Genomic DNA, 22,529 nt, shown 5'->3' with positions numbered 1-22,529 from the left:
TGGTTATCTTACCCAGATCACATTTTGGGCCTTTATACCCAGAGAAGCAGGTGCATATCCCGTCACCGTGGATACCAGCATTACACAGGCCATGTCCACACGTGCAGGCTGATGGACCGGCAAATGGAGAATGATGGGAAGGACAGAGAGAGAAACAGGTCAATATTACAATGCAATGGATCATCAACAAACGGCACCAACGTGGACTGTATCTCTAGGTGCATGGGGCAGTCACAAAATGGGGTAGGTAAAAGCATCGCAATCTTAAAGAAAGGGACCGAGTTGGTTACCAGAACTACAGGTTGAGCCGTAAAGATTATCTGCACAGTCTTCACAAGCTGTTCCCACGAAGCCAGGCTGAGGAGGACAAACACAGTGATGGACCATTCTTTGTCTGTGCGTGTGTGCGTGTATATGTGTTTACTTGCATATGTGTGTCTATGTCATCATCCAGTACCTTACAGCTGCAGCTCCCGTTGCCACCCATGCCTTCAGAACACAGTCCATTATTACTGCAGGGCCTGTCTGCGTCCTCTGGGCACTCTGGGACAGGAAGACAGTACCATTCACATTAGTCTCATATCAACAGAAAGATGGACAACCAATCTCAATGAAACAGTGATTGGAAACCGAATGGTGTGTGTTGTTCCAATGTCCAGGGTAGCACGTGACTTGACAATAGCCTGGACGTAATGACCACTTCCTCTCCTCCTCTCCTCTGTCTCTCTCCTCCTCTTTCCTCCTCACTCTCTCCTGTGTGCCTCTCTTATCAGAACGGCCCATAATCACTCATCCCCTTCCTTCCCTCAAGCTGCACACACACAATGTAAACACAAGCATGCACAGGGGGTTGCCAAGGGTCTCCTTACAATCAGCAGACTCTAGGAAAGTAGTTGTTCTTGTCAGCAGATTCTCACTCACTCACCATTCCTGAGCAGAAATGGTCACCCAATTGCAATAATATCCTTTAATGTTTACCCAATATTTACCTTAAATAAATGATAACCTTCTAATGTGGGTCATTTGTACCTAAAATGTAACGTTGTGGCACAACAAGTGGGGAGAGTAATTCAGTCGACATGCATCATGTCTCACCAGGACAGAGAATACTTCACACCTCCATGTTACCCTGTCACAGAACAACACAGGGAACCATTGAGACAGAGAGGAAGAACTATGGCCCCTGTTAATGTACTTACTACTGCCCATCTTTGATAACCTCACAACACAATCACTGGGAGGGAGGGGGGGGGGGGAGAGAATGTGTGTGTTAGTGTCTTTGTGTGTGTCCGTGCATGTGTGCGTGCATGTGTGCGTGTGAGAAAGCGAGAGAGTGTGGGAGGGGGGGATAAGAAGAGTCTATGACAGGAACAAAAGAACTAGAGAGAGGAAGCCTGGACTCAGTACTATCGGGATGTCAGCACATTCCTGGAAGACAGGGGCCTGCTGACGATGAGCCCTAATTGGGAGGAAGGAAGTGTGCGAGTCCCCTGCTCCGAAAGGCCTAACCTGCATCCTGCACCCAATACCACAATGTGGGTTGTCCTGGCCTGCCGGTGCACACAGGACACTGCTGACACACTTTCCTACTTTGGACAGCTTTCTGTTCTGTCTATTTGTTCCCCTGTAGCCGTTTTTTCCTGAAACATGCCACTCTTCCTCTCCGAGGAGGGATGCGAGCGCTTTCCTCCTGTTTTTTTTGTCACACAGCACTCAGCACTCGGATTCAATGGCAGTAGCAGCCAAGTACACTTCTGAACTCTTCCTATCAAAACATTCCCTCAGAGTCACCACAGCTTACCGTGTTACAGAACCACCAAAACATGAGCACATACGAGAACCCTCTGTTTCAAAGCAAGCCTTTGAAAAGTGAGCATCTGGGGTGAAGTAGGGATTTCGGAAATGATGTTACCACCACCAAAATGGTTTGTCTTTTCATCTGGTGTTGCTTTCCTCATCAATGCGGCTTGATGACTCAACGATGAGCAGCAGTGATGGATTACAGTATTGGATGCAGTGTGTTGTTTTACTCACCGATGCAGTCTGGTCCCCAGTACCCTGGACAGCAGTGAGGCTCAACCACCTCCTTGTAACACTCATGAGAACAGCCCTTGATATTCAGCACCAGACTGGCCATGGGACTCACACGGTACCTACAGAGAGAGAGATGACATATCACTGGGTGTAGGATGCAGTGCCACAGTAGTCACAATGCTCTGCACAAATATACCCGGTTGTGTCTTAGGTTAAGCAGAGACATGAGATATTACTTAGATACTAATAAGAGATAGCTCCTCCATCTATTCCATGTCTGCCTCACTCCCTTCCCTATTCTGTCCCCTTCTCCCCCCATTTCCTTCTTCCACCCTCATTTCCTCCCCATATCCCCTCTTCCACCCTGCCCACTCACTTGCAGTCTGGGTTTCCCTTCCCGGGGATCTTCTTGTTGAAGCCTGCTGGACAGCCCACATTGGAGCTGACGCTACAGGAGTGGCACTCTGTCTTGGTCATCACCAGGGTTGTCTTGTCACACCGGTTCTGTTGTGGTGGAGGGAGAAGAGCGGATAACTGTAAGACACACCCGCACAGGCCTGGTGCTGTGTGTCATTGTGGACTGAGGAACATCCCAAATAACCACACACAACAGTGTACTGACACACTTTTCTTGTCTCTGATGACTTCCCATTGTGTGTCAGAAGTCACAAAGTCACGGTTTGAGAGTTACCTGATAAACGTACCAGGGCCAAATCTCTTAGCGGTTCCCAACTGAATGTTGAAGCCGATGCCCTATAGAGCCAATGCCCTCGCCAATCCTCTTATCCACTCAAATCAATGGAATTTTCCACAGTTCTTTAAAACAGTGGAAAGGTCAGACTATTATTTCCTGCCTGTCTTTCATCATACTAGAATAACATTAACCACCACTATATAACCCAACACCCAATCCCCCTACAGAGAAAACTGTGTTTGTGCATGATGAATAGTTTGTTTTTTGGCAGTAGTGTACTCCTGGGTATACACAGTGTTTTGACATCATCAAAGCGTATTTGAGAGCATTTGTTTACTTTGACCAGAGTTGGACAGACGTTGGGTAAACAGAACGATATTGTTTAATGACTTCTGCTGGGATCTGCATCATCTGATCTGATCTACCCAGCATGCAACAGTACCCGGGCGCTACTCAGAGAAACCGCAAAACTCAGACAAAGACACACACAAACATGCTCGTTATGTTTCAAAACCACATAGATCCAAACCCCTGAAACACGGCACTAAGTCATCATACAGTACACCGTCCAAAATCCCCAAACCACACAACAACACTTTAAAATGTCCAAAAAAGTCAGCAACAAAACAAGTCAAGCTGAATTGTTAGATACTACTGCTGAATTGTTAGACACTACTGCACTGTTGGAGCTAGGAACACAAGCAATTCGCTACTCCCGCACTAACATCTGCTAAATATGTGAATGTGACCAATAAAATGTGATTTGATTTGTATTGTGTGTCCCATGCCCACATCTCCCTGACCACTCTTGGCAGACCTTCCATACGTCTAGCTACCAATGAGGGTGTGACAGTGAGTCTGAATGAGGAACGCACTCACGTGTGTGCGGTAAAAGTGGGACTCACCTTGGCGGCAGCAGCAGAGGAGGTGTAGCGGTCTAACCCCAGAAGTAGCAGCATGAGCGCCAGTGGTCCGGTCACAGGCGCCATAACTCTGGATCTCTCTCCTTCTCTCTCTCTCTCTCCGTCAGTATCACTCGCTGTGCCCCTGTGGCTCCCTCCCTCTACCTCTCTGACCAACTCCCTGTCACTTTGAGTCACTCTTTTGAGCTCTCCCTCGCCCTCCCTCTCTGAGGCACGTCAGTGGACTGTGACCGCTCACTTAGCCCATCTGACTTTTCAACAACCTCCCTCCTCTCTCCCCCTCCCCTCAACTCCACTCTTTCCTGTGCCAGTAGTACCAGAGAGGGTCACCTGCATTCATACACTCCACACACGTGCACATACACAAACATGCATGGGCATACTGTCCATGCACACACACGCACGCACGCACACACACACACACGCACGCACACACGCATGCTGGCGCTTACACGCCAATACGCACAGACACACAGATGCACACACTGACACACACACACACAATCCCGCCCCCCCCGGCACACACACACACACAACCCCTTCATCCGTCTATACTCCAGCATCTGTCAGCAGTTGGAAGGGGGGGTTAGGTCTGGTCTTGTCTTCAAACAGTGGTGTTGGAGCGAAGGAGAATGGCAGGACATCCTGGAGTGTAAATAAGATTCACCCTCTCCTGTCCCATCTGCACTCTTCCTGACAACATTCTGTCCCGTCATGACTTTCAGACCCAGCGTTTTCCCAGAAGAGGTCAGAATGACATGCTTTATGCTGAGTGGCATTACTGACCTAACATACACACACGTACGTGCACGCACACACTCATATAAGAGTTACCAAAGCAGTGCAATGTGTGTGAAAGGCTTGAGGGTGGGGTTCATCCTTTGTTTACGATGAAACATCAAGATATAGATGGATACATACTACACAGGCAATCTTCCAAATACCAAAACATCTAATTAACTAACATACAGTGTTACAGTGTTGACTACTCATATAATCCAATCAACACCAACGGTGTTTAATCCCATTTATCATATCAGCTTCATTTGGTAAATGGCCCAAAAAAGGAGGGATTACCATCTGTCACCTTCATCCCTGATCCAGCCTCTCCACAAAGTACGGAATCACGCTAATCGGTCCAGAATATGAAGGGATGATTCCATTTCAGTAGAGGGGCCACTCAGGTGGGAGGGGAGAGGGAGATCCTCAGAACATCTTGAGCAGGGAGCTCAGAGGTTACGGTTGTGGTTGTGGTTGAGATGAACAGCAACAGCAAGGCCTTGGCTGATCTAGGCTTGGATTGGGGTTTGGTCCATGGCACACCATTGGCAGAGGGTGGCACAGCTTTGGCAGAGGGTACAGTGCCCATCATCTTGGCAGTGGCCACAGTCTTCCTTCGGGAGGGCTACAGCATCCTCTCTTTCCTCATGTTCCTCCTCATCACCATCGTCTCTGTCTCCAACAACCTTCTGGTCACAGTCGTGTTGACGAGGAACACACACTTCCTGTTGATCCCCATGAACATCATCGTCCTCCGACCTCCTCCTCGTCCTCTACGGCTTCATCGTTGCTATGGTGACCGACTAGGGGTTCTGTCTCTTCTAAGTCTTAAAAAAAAAAAATATTTCACCTTTATTTAACCAGGTAGGCTAGTTGAGAACAAGTTCACATTTACAACTGCGACATGGCCAAGATAAAGCAAAGCTATGTGTGTCACATCCTGACCTTAGTTCCTTTTTATGTCTCTGTTTTAGTTTGGTCGGGGCGTGAGTTGGGGTGGGCATTTGATGTTTTGTTCTATGTTTTGTATTTCTGCTTTTGGCCTGGTATGGTTCCCAATCAGAGGCAGCTGCCAATCGTTGTCTCTGATTGAGAACCATACTTAGGTAGCCTGTGTTCCCACTATGATTGGTGGGTAGTTGTTTTCTGTCTCTGTGTCTGCTCCCGACAGAACTGTTTCGTGTTGGTCTAGTTTTGTTATTTTGGTAGTAGTGTTCTGAGTTAAAATAAATATACATCATGAACACATACCACGCTGCACTTTGGCCCTCTTCACCTTCTTCAACCCACGACAGCCGTTACAGAACTACCCACCACAAAAGAACCAAGCAGCGTGGTAAGAAGGAGGAATGGACAATGGAGGACATTCTGGACGGGAAGGGATCCTACACATGGGAGGAGATCCTGGCTGGAAGGGATCGCCTCCCATGGGAACAGGTGGAGGCAGCCAGGAGAGCGGAGGCAGCAGGTAAAGGGAGCCAGCGCTTTGAGGGAACACGACTGGCAAGGAAGCCCGAGAGGCAGCCCCCAAAAAAATATTGGTGGGGGCTCACGGGGAGTGTGGCTAAGTCAGGTAGGAGACCTGAGCCAACTCCCCGTGCTTACCGTGGCGAGAGGTTGACCGGGGCAAGGCACCGTGTTATGCCGTGAGGCACACGGTGTCCCCAGTGTGCAGGCATAGCCCGGTGCGCTACATCGCAGCTCCTCGTATCGGCCGGGCTAGAGTGGGCATCGAGCCAGGAATAATGAAGCCGGCTCAGTACATCTGGTCTCCAGTGCGTCTTCTCGGCCCGGGTTATATGGCACCAGCCCTACGCACGTTGTCCCTGGTTCGCCAGCACAGCCAAGTGCGGTCTGTTCCACCCCGCCGCACTTGCCGGGCTACAGGGAGTATCCAGCCAGGACAAGTTGTGCAGGCTCAGTGCTCGAGACCTCCAGTGCGCCTCCACAGTCCGGTCCATCCGGTGCCTCCTCCACACACCAGGCTGTCTCTCTGTCTCCTCCCTCCAGGTGCTCACGCCTGTCCAGCGCTTCCAGAGTCTCCCTCCTGTCCAGCGCTTCCAGAGTCTCCCTCCTGTCCAGCGCTTCCAGAGTCTCCCTCCTGTCCAGCGCTTCCAGAGTCTCCCTCCTGTCCAGCGCTTCCAGAGACTCCCTCCTGTCCAGCGCTGCCAGAGCCGCCCGTCAGTCAGGAGCTGCCAGAGCCGCCCGTCAGTCAGGAGCCGCCAGAGCCGCCCTTCACTCCGGCACCGCCGGAGTCACCCTTTACTCCGGCACTGCCAGAATCTCCCATCTATTCAGGGCCCGCTGCAAGGGTCCCCAGTCCGAGGTCGGCGGCGAGGGTCACCGCTCCAAATGTGGGCCAATACTATGGTGGAGTGGGGTCCACGTCCTGCGCCAGAGCCGCTACCGCGGACAGATGCCCACCCAGACCCTTCCCTATGGGGTTAGGTTTTGCGGCCGCAGTCCGTACTTTTGGGGGGGTAATGTCACGTCCTGACCTTAGTTCCTTTTTTATGTCTCTGTTTTAGTTTGGTCGGGGCGTGAGTTGGGGTGGGCATTTGATGTTTTGTTCTATGTTTTGTATTTCGGCTTTTGGCCTGGTATGGTTCCCAATCAGAGGCAGCTGTCAATCATTGTCTCTGATTGAGAACCATACTTAGGTAGCCTGTGTTCCCAATATGATTGGTGGGTAATTGTTTTCTGTCTCTGTGTCTGCACCAGACAGAACTGTTTCGTGTTGGTCTAGTTTTGTTATTTTGGTCATAGTGTTCTGAGTTAAAATAAATATACATCATGAACACATACCACGCTGCACTTTGGTCCTCTTCACCTTCTTCAACCCACGACAGCCGTTACAGTGTGACACAGACAACAACACAGAGTTACACATGGAGTAAACAATAAACAAGCCAATAACACAATAAACAAGTCAATGGCACAGTAGAAAAAAGAAAGTCTATATACAGTGTGTGCAAAAGGCATAAGGAGGTAAGGCAATAAATAGGCCATAGGAGCGAATAATTACAATTGAGCAAATTAACACTGGAGTGATAAATGCGCAGATGATGATGTGCAAGTAGAGATACTGGTGTGCAAAAGAACAGAAAAGTAAATACAATTAAAACAGCATGGGGATGAGGTAGGCAGATTGGGTGGGCTATTTACAGATGGACAGATGCAGTCAGTTACATTGGTGAGTCGTTTTTGATGCTATTTGTATTGGCTGTCTGATTAGATCTTTATTTTAGGTGTTAATTGTTTTCAGGTGTTTGACCTGTTAGTAATAAGTGTCCCTCTAAATGAAGCTAATACAGAGATTGGTTGAGACATATGGGATGTACAACCATTTTCTGCTTTTACATGTTTTGATAACATTTTATTACCTCCTTTAAACACCAGATTTAAAACTCTCTTTTATGTTTTGTTTCTCTGTGGATACTCACCCAGCTGATGTATGAGCGGTACTGTGCCATGTGTAAGCCCATGGCTGCTCTGAAGATGAACCGATGAAGGAGCATTAAGGGCCTGGGGGTGGTGTGGCTGGCCTGCCTGCCATGGGCCCTCTACTGGGCTGGAGCTCCTGCGGCCCCCACCTGGGGCAACTTCCTCGTACCCTGCATGGTGCTCTGCTTCCTATTTCCTTCTGTGGTTATAGTCTACTGCTGCAGTAATGTACCCAAAAGTAATGTACCCAAAAGTTTTGAGAATGACACAAATATTAATTTTCACAAGGTCTGCTGCCTCAGTGTCTTTAGATATTTTTGTCAGATGTTACTATGGAATACTGACGTATAATTACAAGCATTTCATAAGGATTTTATTGACAATTACATGAAATTGATGCAAAGAGTCAATATTTGAAGTGTTGACCCTTCTTTTTCAAGACCTCTGCCCTGGCATGCTGTCAATTGACTTCTGGGCAGCACATTCTTGCATAATCAATGCTTAGAGTTTTTCAGAATTTGTGGGTCTGGAAAAGGCATTGTTTGTCACCAAACTGTTCCTGGATGGTTGGGAGAAGTTGCTCTCGGAGGATGTGTTGGTACCATTCTTTATTCATGGCTGTGTTCTTAGGCAAAATTGTGAGTGAGCCCACTCCCTTGGCTGAGAAGCAACCCCACACATGAATGGTCTCAGGATGCTTTACTTTTGGCATGACACAGGACTGATGGTAGCGCTCACCTTGTCTTCTTCGGTCAAGCTTTTTTTCGGATGCCCCAAACAAATCGAAAAGGGGATTCATCAGAGAAAATGGATAGAAGTGGCTTATTTGCTGCCCTTCTTGACACCAGGCCATCCTCCAAAAGTCTTCACCTCACTGTGCATGCAGATGCACTCACATCTGCCTGCTGTCATTCCTGAGCAAGCTCTATACTGGTGGTGCCCCAATCCCGCAGCTGAGTCAACTTTAGGAGACGGTCCTGGCGCTTGCTGGACTTTCTTGGGCGCCCTGAAGCCCTCTTCACAACAATTGAACCGCTCTCCTTGAAGTTCTTGATGATCCGATAAATGGTTGATTTAGGTGCAATCTTACTGGCAGCAATATCCTTGCCTGTGAAGCCCTTTTTGTGCATATCAATGATGACTGCACGTGTTTCCTTGCAGGTAACCATGGTTGACCGAGGAAGAACAATGATTCCAAGCACCACCCTCCTTTTGAAGCTTCCAGTCTGTTATTCGATCTCAATCAGCATGACAGAGTGATCTTCAGCCCTGTCCTCGTCAACACTCAAACCTGTGTTAACAAGAGAATCACTGACATGATGTCAGCTGGTCCTTTTGTGGCAGGGCTGAAATGCAGTTTTTTGGGGATTCAGTGCATTTGCATGGCAAAGAGGTACTTCGCAATTAATTTCAATTCATCTGATCACTCTTCATAACATTCTGGAGTATATGCAAATTGCCATGATACAAACTGAGGCAGCAGACTTTGTGAAAATTAATATTTGTGTCATTCTCAAAACTTGTGTCCATGACTGTACTCAGCACCATGAGGAGGGTACTAGGTGTGGGTGTGCCAGAATGAACAGCATGCGTTGACCGTACCTGTATGTGTTGTCTCAGCTGAACCGTAGTGTGGAGCAGCAGGGCGGTAGATCTGCGCCATGATTGGGGCCTTTAACCTCTGCTGGCCTACTTCTGACTGGTCACACTGCTGGCTGGCCTACATCTCCACATCCCTCCTCTCCTGGCCGCAATGCCCACCTACTTGGCCAAGTCCAGTCCCTTATACAACCCTGTTACCTACTTCCTGGCCAACACAGGTAATGGACAGAATTTTTATGTCAGGGTTTTTCAGTTAGGGGTGAGGGTGTGAAGGGTAAAGGGTGTATTTTGAGGTGCAGTTACTCTCCCCACAAAGAGGCCACCCAAGTACAGCAAATAGTACATTTGGATAAGACTGGTAAAGTACTTGGCAAATTCATGGTAAGGTAAGGATTCTAGGCTTGAACTTCCACCCATTTTTAGCTTCAATTCTGAAATGGTTCACCACCTCCTCTTTAACGACACTCCCATCCCTCTCTTCTCTGTCTATCTCTCTCTCTCTCTCCCTCTCCGTCTCCTTCAGTTCCGTGATTATGCTCTGTAGCTCATGTCCTGTAGCCACTACGTCCCCCACGTCTTTGCCGATACAGATGACACTAATCCTGCAGCAACAGGAATTGTGAATTATTATGTGGATTATAATTAACTGACATGTTTGTAGGGGTTGATCCATTTTTCATCCGGGAAGATCGAGTCTGAAATGTCTATGTGGAAATCACAAACTTCAGAAGCCTTTTTAAACCTCAACTACACTACATGTTTAAAATGTCCTGCATTGCAGGAGAGGTCCCCAGCAACAGGGTGATCAAATTAAAATCCCACATCTGTACCTATCATCGTGGACAGAACCATTGTTCAATATCCACTGGAACAGATCTACACTAAAGCCAGAGGACTCCATACATAGTTTTAAAGTTCTACAGTACTATTACTTGATGTGTCTTGGACCTATCTGGTGCACATAAGTCTTTACAGACACTCTTTTAATTAACTTTGACAGCAAACAAATGATAAGCTTCCAGTCGTTTCAGGAAATGGTAAGCTTGTGTGACCCTTAACCTCCTTCCAACCCCCTTCAACCCATAACCTTTTTATCCATGCATGTCATCTGGCTCTCGGCGGCTGCAAAGGACAAGGCTCAAAAAGTACTTCTGAAGGCTTAAAGAAACCGCTCTGTCCTACTCCTTTGTCACCAGATTTGCTGAGATTACTTCCTGATTAGTCATCCCAGTAAGAGCATCTATCATCCCCAATACAGGATTAGGAGTTTCTGGATAACATAGCAATATTTTTTTAAGAGAGGATTTCTTATTTGATTTAGTGGATTGCCCCTGGTAAATCTGGGTGTATGGTCATACATTTTCTCTAGCAGGTTTGTCTCTTTGCATACATCATCAAGCAATGCCTGCGTTTGAACTCAAGAGGACAGCAGAGAGTACAGAATGAGAGCTGTGCTGTAAGGACCTGTTGAAATAATAGGCTACAAATGTACTGCTCATCATTGGAGGCTAGTGGTAAGAGCTACAGGAGGACAGGCTCGTTGTAATGTAATTGAATGGTATCAAACATATGGAAACCACACATTTGACTCCATTCCATTTGTTCCATTCCAGACAGTTGAATGAGCCTGTCCTCCTACAGCTCCTCCCACCAACCTCCACTGCAGATCATATTATAATAAGAAAGATAGTGAGTGAGATATATTTGGAAGAAATACAGAGATAGTGGAAAGAGAGAGAGAGAGAGAGAGAGAGAGAGAGGATACCACTCATTGGCCAGTAAGAGGAATCAAGTCGAAAGTCGAGGAGAGGGAAGGACGAGTGTTGTGTTGAGAATCTTAAGTGTGGTGATGTATGCTCTGGATGCCTGCCTTAGGGTTAGAGGGCACTGGCATCAAGAATGCTCCATCCAGCCAAACTCCTAAGGGTTGAACCCATGCCGACCGGCAGGGGTTGCAATGGACGGCAGTGTGAGATTCCGGACACATGAGAACACACAGTCGAGGAAAGACACAAGTCTGAAAAGAACATGAAACTTGGCTCAGTCTACTATGTTTTTATGCTTGGATGCACAAGTACTTCCCGTGGAAAACATGAAGAAATATATGTAAAAATCCAAACAGAGACAAAACATGACTTATGGTCAGCATGTGAATGCGTCCAACTCTGTGGGGATGGATGGAGCACATCAGCTTCAAACAAAAGACAGCGTCACTGGGTTTTCACTGGGTCCCAATGCGTTTTATTAAGCAGATATTACGATGCTGTCGGGGCTCTGATAGCACCTTTGAAGCAAATCCTCACCCCCCTCTGTGATTGGCTAAGAAATAACACTCAGAGAAAAACCTGTCTGGGGTTGACTTACTGAAATAGGCATTGTTTTTCAGCTGTGGATGTCCCGTTGAATCAACCCAGAACAGTATCCATCCATATATCCACACTGTGTTTCATTCTATCGTATATAAACAGACACGCAAGGCCACAATGTGTAGTGGATTACAGAGATCTACATTGATAGACTGTCTGTTTCTCTGAACGTGTTTACATGGGTTCCAGATTATGTGGCAAAGATCTCCGTCGTAGAAACACTGGGCGCATTCATTACGAAAACCCTTTAGCGTTGCTATTGGACAAATTCAGGTCGGTCCCTCTTATGTTTCGTTCTGTTCGCTTACGTTTAAAAAAACATTTTGCAACAGAATTGCCGTAATGAACACGCCCCTGGTCTTCATTTGTTTGGTGAGAGTGACATCTTACAAGGCCCCGTTTGAGTTTCCCTCTGTCCTGTTAAAATAAACTCACTAGAAGTCAAACGTGTGCTATGTTCCTCCTCACATACATGTGTCAAACTGCGGTCGGCCACAGGCTTCAAGGGAGACAACAGATGAATCATAAGAAGTTCTCCATGGGTAGTCTGGATTAAATTAAAGTGTTTATTTTTTAAAAATTGGATAGGGGGGGGGATGATATATTTATTGAGTTAAAGTTTAAGAGGTGAAGATTTATTTTGGTCTTGTGGACAGAGAATAAGTTAAGCATGGTCACGATATGAGAAAGGAATGAGTGTTGAGCTACAGTATGAATCTATTGTCATGTTGACTGAGGCATAGACATCCAAGGAGACCATTAGGACTTAAGAGGTTCAGAAACAGGTTAGATACATGAAAAATACTTTCAAAAATGAACTTTTACACAGGATATTATAGACCTGGGATCAGTCCCGTGGGGCTCAGTTGGTACAGCATGGTGCTTGCAACACCAGGATTGTGGGTTCGATTCCCATGAGGGACCAGTATAAAAATGTATGCACTCACTGTAAATTGCTCTAGACAAGAGTGTCTGCTAAATGACTCAAATGTAATTATGTCCTTAGTATCTGGCTTTATGGACTCATTTAACTGAAAAGGGACAGCGAGAAGTAAGACATGCGTAATCCTCCATTTATTTTGTGATTTCTGGGAATGTAAGTGGAGCACCTGATTCCTGAAAGCAGTCCTCTGAAAACAAAACCATGACTGAAAATCCTTGAGGTCAGAGCGCTTCGGGCTCACGTCAACTGCTCTCCTCCGTCTCGTCCCGCTTTCTTTAGGTCTGGGTCCCCCCCCCCCCTCTCCTCTCACCAACAAGTCATAGTGCTGGAAGCTTCAGGGAAATGTATGGGTCAGTATCGTTCGAATTTTAAAAGGCTCTTTAAGAGAAAGCACTCACGGTATTTAGCATAGCATCGCCACTTCTCACATAGCACAGCCTCTCATTCAGGAGAGCGAGAGAACAAGAGAGAGAAAGAGAGAATGAAAGCGCGCGAGAGAGGTGGGACAGAGGTAAAGGAATAGAGAGACTGAAAATGGGAAGAGAGTGAGAGAGGAAAAGAAAGGAGAGAGAGGAAGAGAAGGAATAGGCTTAAATTCTTAGAGACAGCAAGAGGAATGCTCCGAAACCAACTCAAGCATCTCCACGGTCCTGCTGCCAGTGGGTCTACTGAGAACAAACTGCTCCGTTCCATTGATGCATTCCTTCATTTATAGCTGGTTTCGGCTCCAAACACAAACACAGGAAAGAGAAAAAGTGGATCGGACAGCAAAAGGATAACAAAAGACCTTAATACAATGATGACAAACAGAAAAGCAACACATTAAATGGTACAGTTTGACAAACACATGCTGTATGTCTAAGAGCATTGGATGGGCTTGAATCTTAAGGACACTCTCGTCGTGTGATACAGCATAATTTAATATTTACAAAATGTAAACAATTTACAAAAATACTACGTCATTTTGACATATTCTCAATTAAAGCACCTGTAGCTTCACTCTGCCCTGAATTTGCAATCTGAATAGTACAAAACAAACATTTTAGGTTAAGAAATCTTTCCAAAATATATATTAAAAAAAAAATGTTTTTTAAATGTCATGGTACCATATCTTTTTGAAGTCATTACTTTAAAGTTTATTACAAAAATTCAATACAAATTTGGAATGATTATTTCAAGACTTCGAACTATGCATTGATACGGCAAGCTTTCCAACGAGAATAAGCCTAATCTATCCACCATCGATCACCATAGAGCCATGGGTGGAAGCCGGATCTGTTCTTGCTCCCTAGCCTGGAAGAGAGCCATAGAAATGACACAAAAGATGGCAACCTCAGACGGTTGCCCAATCCCTGTACTGCCTATGGCTCTAGCCTTCTGTTGTCTATATGAGACTTCGTTCTGATCTGGAAATGTAATGACACTGTTGACTGCATCTACTCTACAGTCCTTTAAAGCTGTTGCGCGCCCTGCAGGACAGGGTCCTCCTACAAGCACTTTTTGGTCCCTTTGTTGCTCCTCTTATACACACCATTCACTGAGTCCATTTGAAGACTTGAAGAGTGAGGTTTTAACTTTCATCAAAGTTCAGTTTGTTTTTATCATGGAGTCTGAGTTTCGGGGCTCATTTCGACTCATCCGAGTAAATTGCGAAGATGTCCATGTTTGGTTGTCAGAGTGTGTGGATCCTCAAACCTCTGAAACACTGTGGAACTCCTGTCCCATTGGATAGCCTCCTACAAGGCTGAGCCCTGATAGGCCATTCAAAAGTCAACGATTTTCCACTGTCTTTGTCTACCTCTGCTGGTGTGGTGTATAAATACTGTCTTCCTGAGGGTTGAGATGGAGGGTTGTTGATGGTGCGCCCCTCTTGTCCATGGGAGAGAGGAATGATGGGGAAGTCTTTTAGTCTCTCATTGGGGACGGTGTGTATGTGTGTGCCATCGCCTGCCTCCCTCTCCCTATTTACAGGTGTGCATGTCATTCATGCTCTCACACTTCTGACACCTCACATAGCAACACCACACAAACTTACACTCGCACCTCTCTACGTGGCGAACCACGTGTGTATTATACCCTCGACCGCAGCAGAGCAGGTTACACCCGTCGGGGCCGGCCGAAGTGCGGTTACACCGGCGCCCTCTAGTGCCCGCCACGCCCCAGCGCCGGTCCTCCAGACAGTAGTTAGGAGACTTGTTGAGGAAGATAAGTTCTTCCTTCCCGATGGGCACGCGGCGCTGGTCCTTCTCCTTCCTCCTCACCTTCCTCTTGGAGCGGTCCAGCACCTGCACGCTTCCCTCGTAACGCTCCTTCAGGAAGTTGCCCACGCGCTCGAACGACGCCATGGTACGCCAGCACGTCTTCACGGCGCACGAGCCCGACACGCCGTGGCAACGGCAGTCGGTGGCCATCGTCTTGGCGACGGCCTGAAAAGGGGAAAGATGGAGAGGATGGTGTTAGGAATAACAACAGACTTACAACACAAAGAATTACAACACTGTAAATGTTATGACAGCCTAGCTACCAGAACTATGTTTGATAGAGACTGCCTTTTGTTTACACAAACGCTGTGGGAATGTTTTGAGCAAAATCACGATCTATTGTTCTGAATGCTGGATCTTGGACTGGGACTGTAACATGAGTCCTGAGGTTTTTGCATTCTACTTCTAACTCTGACACAATAGACTCCCTGGGTGCTGTGTACAACTGGAACAAAAGTTAAACTGTCCTTCACAGTTTAAACTGAGAGATTGAGGAGACATTTTCTTTAGGACCACAAACCCCAGGGCTCTACAGCGGTCTTAGGATGTCCCCAGAAGAGCCTACCACTTTCACCCCTTTTCCACCTCTCCTCCCACTCCCTCTTCCCTGTCGGGTCAGTTTAGTTGGAAAGGCAGTGTGTGTGTGTGTGTGTGTGTGTGTGTGTGTGTTACAGTAAACAGATACACTGCTACCATTGTGTCCACATCCCTCTCCAGTAGTGAAGCCCTCTCCTCTTGACAGTGGCTAGTTGATAAGAGAGAAACCCAGTAAGTGTGTCTTAGTGAATGCCATTTAGTGGTAACGCGCATGCCCCGCCCACCTGAGGATCTTTTTCAGCCATCTATTTCCTGTGTTTGAGGGGTGCAAAATCCACGTCACTTAAATCTCACTGGATCGATTGCTTTCATTTTACTCCTGCTTCATACTCTTGCTTGTGCCTGACGTCCCCCCCCCCCCCCCCCATTAACGTTACAGAAACAGTTGTAAAGACCTGTAAAACATACCCCTGTAATGGCTGAAATGGACTCAGTGGCGCAAAGTACTTAAGTAGAAATACTTTGAAGTACTACTTAAGTAATTTTTTGGGGGTATTTGTACTTTACTTTTACTTCATTATTTTCTTTAGGAATATAGTGTACTTTTTTACTCTCTACATTTTCATTGACACTCAAAAGTACTCGTTACATTTTGAATGCTTAGCAGGATAGGAAAATGGTCCAATTCACACACTTATCAAGAGAATACGTGAGCATCCCTACTGCCTCTTATCTGGCGGTCTCACTGAACACAAATGCATCGTTTGTTAATGATGTCTGAGTGTTGGGAGTGTGCCCCGGGCTCTCCATAAATTTTCAAACCAAGAAAATGGTGCCGTCTGCTTTGCTTAATATAAGGAATATGATATGATTTATACTTTTACTCTTGATACTTAAGCCTATTTGATCAATTACATTTACTTTCGATACTTAAGTACATTTAGAACCAAATACTTTTACTCAAGTAGTATTTTACTGGATAACTTTCACTTTTACTTGAGTAACTTTCTATTAAGGTATCTTTACTTTTACTCAAGTATGACAATTGGGTACTTTTTCCACCACTGATCAATGGAATCATTGTTATACCGTTGAATATATAAGAACACTAAAGCTTTGTCTGGGATTTAACGCACTGTCTTGACACGTACATCACAAAAAAGACAAGATATTTTGATGGGTGTTCATTTTTGGGGGATAAAAAAAAAAAAAAAAAGCAATAATTTAATACAGTTGAAATGTTTACAAAATAGATGTGCTGAAATGAAAGCAACTCCCGAATATGAACACTCGGATTATAGTGATATGTCTGATCTCACAAACAATGTTTAGATAGGGGTAATCTAGAGCCAAGCGTGTTGACTTTATCGGTGGGTATCCTGCACACTTGTTGAATTATGCAAGAGTATGTGACAGCAGTAATTAATGAGGAAGTCTAGACAGTGCAGGTGAGTGTAGGTAGGGTATACATAGAAAGTGTTGGGTGGTTGCAGCCCTCTTCCACTCCCTTATGTTAATTTATTCATATATACAGCCTGTGTATTTATGCAAATGAGCCACCTATAATTTTCTTTCTTTTAACACAAAGTATTTAAAAATACCTGATACACTAAGAAAATGTATACAGTGCCATCAGAAAGTATTCACAGGCCCTTGACTTTTTCCACATTTTGTTGTATTACATTGAATTTAAAATGGATAACATTTAGATTTTTGTGTCACTGAAAAGGAAAAGGAATAGAGCTAAGCACTGGCAAAGTCCTAGAGGAAAACCTGGTTCAGTCTGCTTTCCAACAGACACAAATCCACCTTTCAGCAGGACAATAACCTAAAACGCAAGGCCAAATATACACTGGAGTTACTTACCAAGACAACATTGAACGTTCCTGAGTGGCCTATACCTAAATCTCCCACCAAAATCCCTGAACTCCATTCATTATTTGTCTGTGCCGGTAAAATGTTTTATGTGATATAATTAAGTCAATATCTGATGGATTATACAATTTCAAAATGTTTGGAGTATCTTCATCCATTGTCCAACTGTTGCAATTTATTAGACTTGTTTTTCAAACCTTTTAACAATTTTGATGACCGTTGCTACAATTTAGTCACGCCTCACCCATTAACTCACATTATCGAGGATGTTACACTTTCTTTCCCCTCTCTCCTTCTGTCCCGTCTCAGCATCCCCCTCTCACACTGACCTTCTTGTTCTTCCCTCCAATCTTTCTGCTTTTCTCTGAATATCGCTCCCGCTCTCTCTAACACACACACACACACACACACACACACACACACACACACACACACACACACACACACACACACTTCCTAGAACGTCTCCTGAAAGTATTTTTAACAGTGTGTGATAAATTCTATTAACCACTGAATGGTTTGGTCCTAACTCCTCTCCAACCCCATATGGTGAACGAAACCCATAACTATAATGGCTACAGTAGGATTCCTTTCATGGTGCTCGATTAGTACTGTCATATCAGTCATTCATTCAGACACAATGAACCCTACACCTGCTAGAGTCTTGACTACTAGAGTTACAGCTCCCATGTGCCCTATTCAGCTTTTACATACTCCCCAGAGTACCCTTAACAACTGTGTTCACTATAAAATACTATTTCTCTCTAGCTAGGTTGTGGATGTGTGTGTGTGTTTTGTTCTGTGGTGTATTGTGTCTAATCTAACATTGGACTTCAACGTTGTGCTGTTTTGGTTCTGTACACTGTGTGTGTGTTGTACATGCTCTGTGAGTGTTATTCGCCCTCAATGTGTGTGTGTGTGTGTGTGTGTGTGTGTGTGTGTGTGTGTGTGTCTGTGTGTGTGTGTGTGTGTGTGTTGCGTCTCACCTGTCTCCCGGCTTCACTGTTGTGCTGGTTCATGGTGAGCAGTGCATCCCCTCCCCTGGCTGAGGACATATTCTTCACTGCATTATCTATGAACTTCCTGCTGAACCATGTACCGTACTGGATATGGTCTGAGCAGCCGCCCCAGTGCCACCCTTCGCTGGGCGATCCTGTGCCCTGCAGGCTGGTGTCACAGCCACATTCCGTCATGTTGCCCGCACTGCAGGAGCGCGTCACTGCCTGGACCAGCCCCGCCGCCATCACCGCGTGGATAAACGCCGTCTCCTTGGTCCCTGTCAGAGTCAATGGAAAGAGGTTTTTGGTAGGGCAAAGGTATGCATGGATTATTGTGTAACAGTGGCTGTGGAGCTCTAAAGCAGGCATTGGGTGGATTCTGAAAAGATTCCACTCCCACACCTTTCAGCCAATAACACTTCAGACGGAGGAAAATGGCACAATTCTAGAATTACAACTTCCGTGTGTCTCAGTAGCACAGGCCTAGATATCCATACAACTTCCGTGTATCTCAGTAGCACAGGCCTAGATATCCATACAACTTCCGTGTATCTCAGTAGCACAGGCCTAGATATCCATACAACTTCCGTGTGTCTCAGTAGCACAGGCCTAGATATCCATACAACTTCCGTGTATCTCAGTAGCACAGGCCTAGATATCCATACAACTTCCGTGCATCTCAGTAGCACAGGCCTAGATATCCATACAACTTCCGTGTGTCTCAGTAGCACAGGCCTAGATATCCATACAACTTCCGTGTGTCTCAGTAGCACAGGCCTAGATATCCATACAACTTCCGTGTATCTCAGTAGCACAGGCCTAGATATCCATACAACTTCCGTGTGTCTCAGTAGCACAGGCCTAGATATCCATACAACTTCCGTGTGTCTCAGTAGCACAGGCCTAGATATCCATACAACTTCCGTGCATCTCAGTAGCACAGGCCTAGATATCCATACAACTTCTGTGCATCTCAGTAGCACAGGCCTAGATATCCATACAACTTCCGTGTATCTCAGTAGCACAGGCCTAGATATCCATACAACTTCCGTGTGTCTCAGTAGCACAGGCCTAGATATTCATACAACTTCCGTGTGTCTCAGTAGCACAGGCCTAGATATCCATACAACTTCCGTGTATCTCAGTAGCACAGGCCTAGATATCCATACAACTTCCGTGTGTCTCAGTAGCACAGGCCTAGATATTCATACAACTTCCGTGTGTCTCAGTAGCACAGGCCTAGATATCCATACAACTTCCGTGTGTCTCAGTAGCACAGGCCTAGATATTCATACAACTTCCGTGTGTCTCAGTAGCACAGGCTTAGATATCCATACAACTTCCATCCATTGTAGTCGTATGATACATCTTTGCTCTGGAGGGATACTTGTGAGATGTGAGTTGAGCAGACACATAGCCCCATGGGAACTGACCTGCCCTGTGTGAGGGCGGTGTTGGGTTACACTTCACAGGTTAGGGGCCACAGTAGGCCCTGAGTGAGGACAGACAGCACTGGCTCAGAGAGAGACTTAGAACATGTTGGTATGATGATAAATGTGTAGCACGGATCAAACCGGTATCACAGTTACTTGTACGACCATCTGGAATGCTGACCACCGGACAGAAACATTCGATTATGTCCTGTAATGAACGAAGGCTGAAAAAAAATGTAAACCCAAGTGTGAAAGGGGGTAGCCTACTAATGTTTATAGCTTATGGAATGGGCTGGTTAGACAAAACTCTAAAATATGCAGAATCTTAGGGATAGAACAGAAGCACAATGGCACCTGACGACATCAAGTGTAACTAGTCAGAGAGTGCAGGTTCTAAGAATGACATAGAACTATGTATGAACTTTAAACAAAATCTAGGATAAAATGTAAATCAGAGGTACAAGCCACAAGTTGATTCAAAACATCTGTGCAATAATTTACATGTGGGTTAATGGAGAAAGAAAAGCCTTTACCTCCCTGGAACAACAAGAAATCACCACTTCAAATGTAAGTTTGGCACTTAAAACAAATGACAATTGATGTTATTTAGGTTTTCTGTGTTGCATTATATTATCCCCCCAAAATTGCTGCGTCCTAACCCAATAACAACATTGTCTCCGACACGAAGACAAGACACCTGTGATCAAACCGCAGAGCATACGTTTTTACAGTTGATTGTACGAGTCGGGACATGGGATGGAAATGCGGAGATTTAACCTATATACAATAGGCTAAATCTCCGCATTTCCATCCCATGTCCCGACTCGTACAATCAACTGTAAAAACGTATGCTCTGCGGTTTGATCACAGATGTGCATTGGCCTAAATCAACATAAACTATATGGTCAGTTTTTCGCCCGCTCTCGTCTGGGTTGAGTGAAGAAAGTTGATAGATTGCATGTGACTGGGTGCAACAAGGATAGAGAGGAATTTGGAAGAATGAGTTTCATGTGAAAATAACATGTTGATAGCTAAACCATGCGCTGACTCTTAACCATCTTGGAAAGCTGCATGGAGACAGATTTCTGGAACGATATCTCTAGAACAAAGAAACTGTGTTCTTAAATTACATGTCGACCATGAATCTCCCAATTAGGATAATCCCGGCTGGTTTAGGACCAGAGGTGAGCAGGAGTTTTCTGTTCAAAGACAACACTTGACCGTGGATAAGTGGTGTGTTGGGACGGTTAAACCGAAACAGATGTGCGCAGACGTTCTCTCTCTCTCTCTCTCTCTCTCTCTCGCCCCATAGGGGATACAGCTGCTTGAGTCGGCAAAATCAAATCACCTTCCCTCCCTGGACAACATTAAACATGTTCATGACTCAAACCAAACCGATCACGAGTAAAGAGTTATGGAAAATGGAAGACGTGCCTCTTTTTGACGCACTATCAAATAGAAAGACAATTGAGGGACTGTTTTTATGCAGCAATTGCCTTAAACGGTCAAACACCAAATGACGTGGGCACACATTAAATATCGGATTATGGAATATAACCACTAGATGCATCCAAAATATAGCCTAATTTTCCAAATTAATCCCAATCAAAAATAACATTATCAATAGGCCAGAAAAGTGCACACGAATTTATACAAACGAGAACAAAGCACCCTATTGTTTCATGTCTATTAAAACGAGTATTTAAACCGCCTGTCCTTACCACTGGTTAGCTCGTAGCCGAACACAGAGAGCTCTTTGGTGGTAGAACAGTTCCACCGCTCGTGCTCGAACTGCGTCTGGCACTCCGCGATGGCGATGCGCGCGCCGGCCTTGATGCTTGACAGGAGATGGGGCTTTCTCTTGCACAGGTCCTTCTGCTTGTGCGTCAGCGGGAGATTGGCGCAGCCCAGCTTCTCTGGTACTCCCACGGAGGTTATTCCCAACCACCTGAGACACAAAGCAAGCAGCGGAGACAATAAATTACTTTCGAAACCACTTTCAGCCCCAAACGGAATCGCATTCTATGCGTAAAGAAAATTGTGCAATTTGACAAAAAGACAAGTTTAATCACAAGCAATGAAATATACTTACATCCAACTGGCTCGACAGCAGACAGGATACAGTGAAAACAGTAAGAGAAACAGAAAGCAGATCTGATGTACTCCGCAGCCGCTTCTTCTCTCCATGGCCACCTCATTTACAGAAGCCGACTTGCCTCCCGGGCACTGGGGAAGGGTATGTCCATGGAGCGCTGGATCGGTGCTGGGCTCTGTCTCATGCTAGCCCCACAACATAAGACCCTAACAGAACTAATCCTCAATCCGTGGTTATCTCGAGCAATTCAGTAAAAAAACATCCGCGGGGAGGGAGAGAGGACGCGGGAGGAATGGTGATTCAAATCACGTGTCTCAGTGGCTAGTAGTAGCCTACAGTTGGATGGGTGATAAGTTCCCGACGGTGTTCCCCAAAACACAGACAAACAGTTTTATCCTGGACTGGGAGAACCCACACAGAGTCTCTCAGCGGCGCGCTCCTAGGCTCGGATTGGCGCACCCGTGGATTCATATTAAGCAGACGCGCATCCTACGAGATAATTGGACGGACGCGAAAAGAAAAAACGCACTGACAGGAACTGAGC

The 22,529-nt window shown here is 45.8% G+C and overlaps 2 protein-coding genes and 1 pseudogene across 3 annotated transcripts in view; 1 reads left to right on the top strand and 2 right to left on the bottom strand.

Annotated features, from left to right (window-relative positions):
* Window positions 1–4,216, bottom strand: part of stab2 (stabilin 2) — a 41,431-nt gene extending 37,215 nt beyond the window's left edge. The window contains exons 1-6 of one of the 2 annotated variants that reach the window (XM_036957507.2): window positions 3,634–4,216; window positions 2,411–2,538; window positions 2,035–2,153; window positions 458–543; window positions 291–357; window positions 13–108 (exon numbers count right to left, since the gene is read on the bottom strand). In XM_036957507.2, coding sequence (XP_036813402.2) covers window positions 13–108; window positions 291–357; window positions 458–543; window positions 2,035–2,153; window positions 2,411–2,538; window positions 3,634–3,717 — 580 coding nt within the window. In that variant the 5' untranslated portion in view covers window positions 3,718–4,216. The remainder of the gene's footprint in view (window positions 1–12; window positions 109–290; window positions 358–457; window positions 544–2,034; window positions 2,154–2,410; window positions 2,539–3,633) is intronic. The other variant, XM_036957508.2, reaches the window with a different exon arrangement.
* Window positions 4,217–4,910: 694 nt separating this feature from the next.
* On the top strand, window positions 4,911–10,123 carry LOC149973012 (pineal opsin-like; annotated as a pseudogene).
* Window positions 10,124–13,688: 3,565 nt separating this feature from the next.
* Window positions 13,689–22,509, bottom strand: LOC110500163 (protein Wnt-16). Its single transcript, XM_036957506.2, has 4 exons — window positions 21,983–22,509; window positions 21,612–21,838; window positions 18,446–18,735; window positions 13,689–15,212 (listed from the first exon to the last, which is right to left on the bottom strand). Exons 1-4 carry the CDS (start codon window positions 22,075–22,077, stop codon window positions 14,748–14,750), a joined length of 1,077 nt encoding a protein of 358 aa, XP_036813401.2. The 5' UTR covers window positions 22,078–22,509; the 3' UTR covers window positions 13,689–14,747.
* Window positions 22,510–22,529: the final 20 nt, after the last annotated feature.

This window comes from Oncorhynchus mykiss, chromosome 21 (assembly GCF_057628025.1).
Source record: "Oncorhynchus mykiss isolate SJ-2025 chromosome 21, ASM5762802v1, whole genome shotgun sequence".
NCBI lineage: Eukaryota > Metazoa > Chordata > Actinopteri > Salmoniformes > Salmonidae > Oncorhynchus > Oncorhynchus mykiss.
Note: the sequence above shows the minus strand (reverse complement) of the source record. Positions and strands in the feature narration are given on the sequence as shown.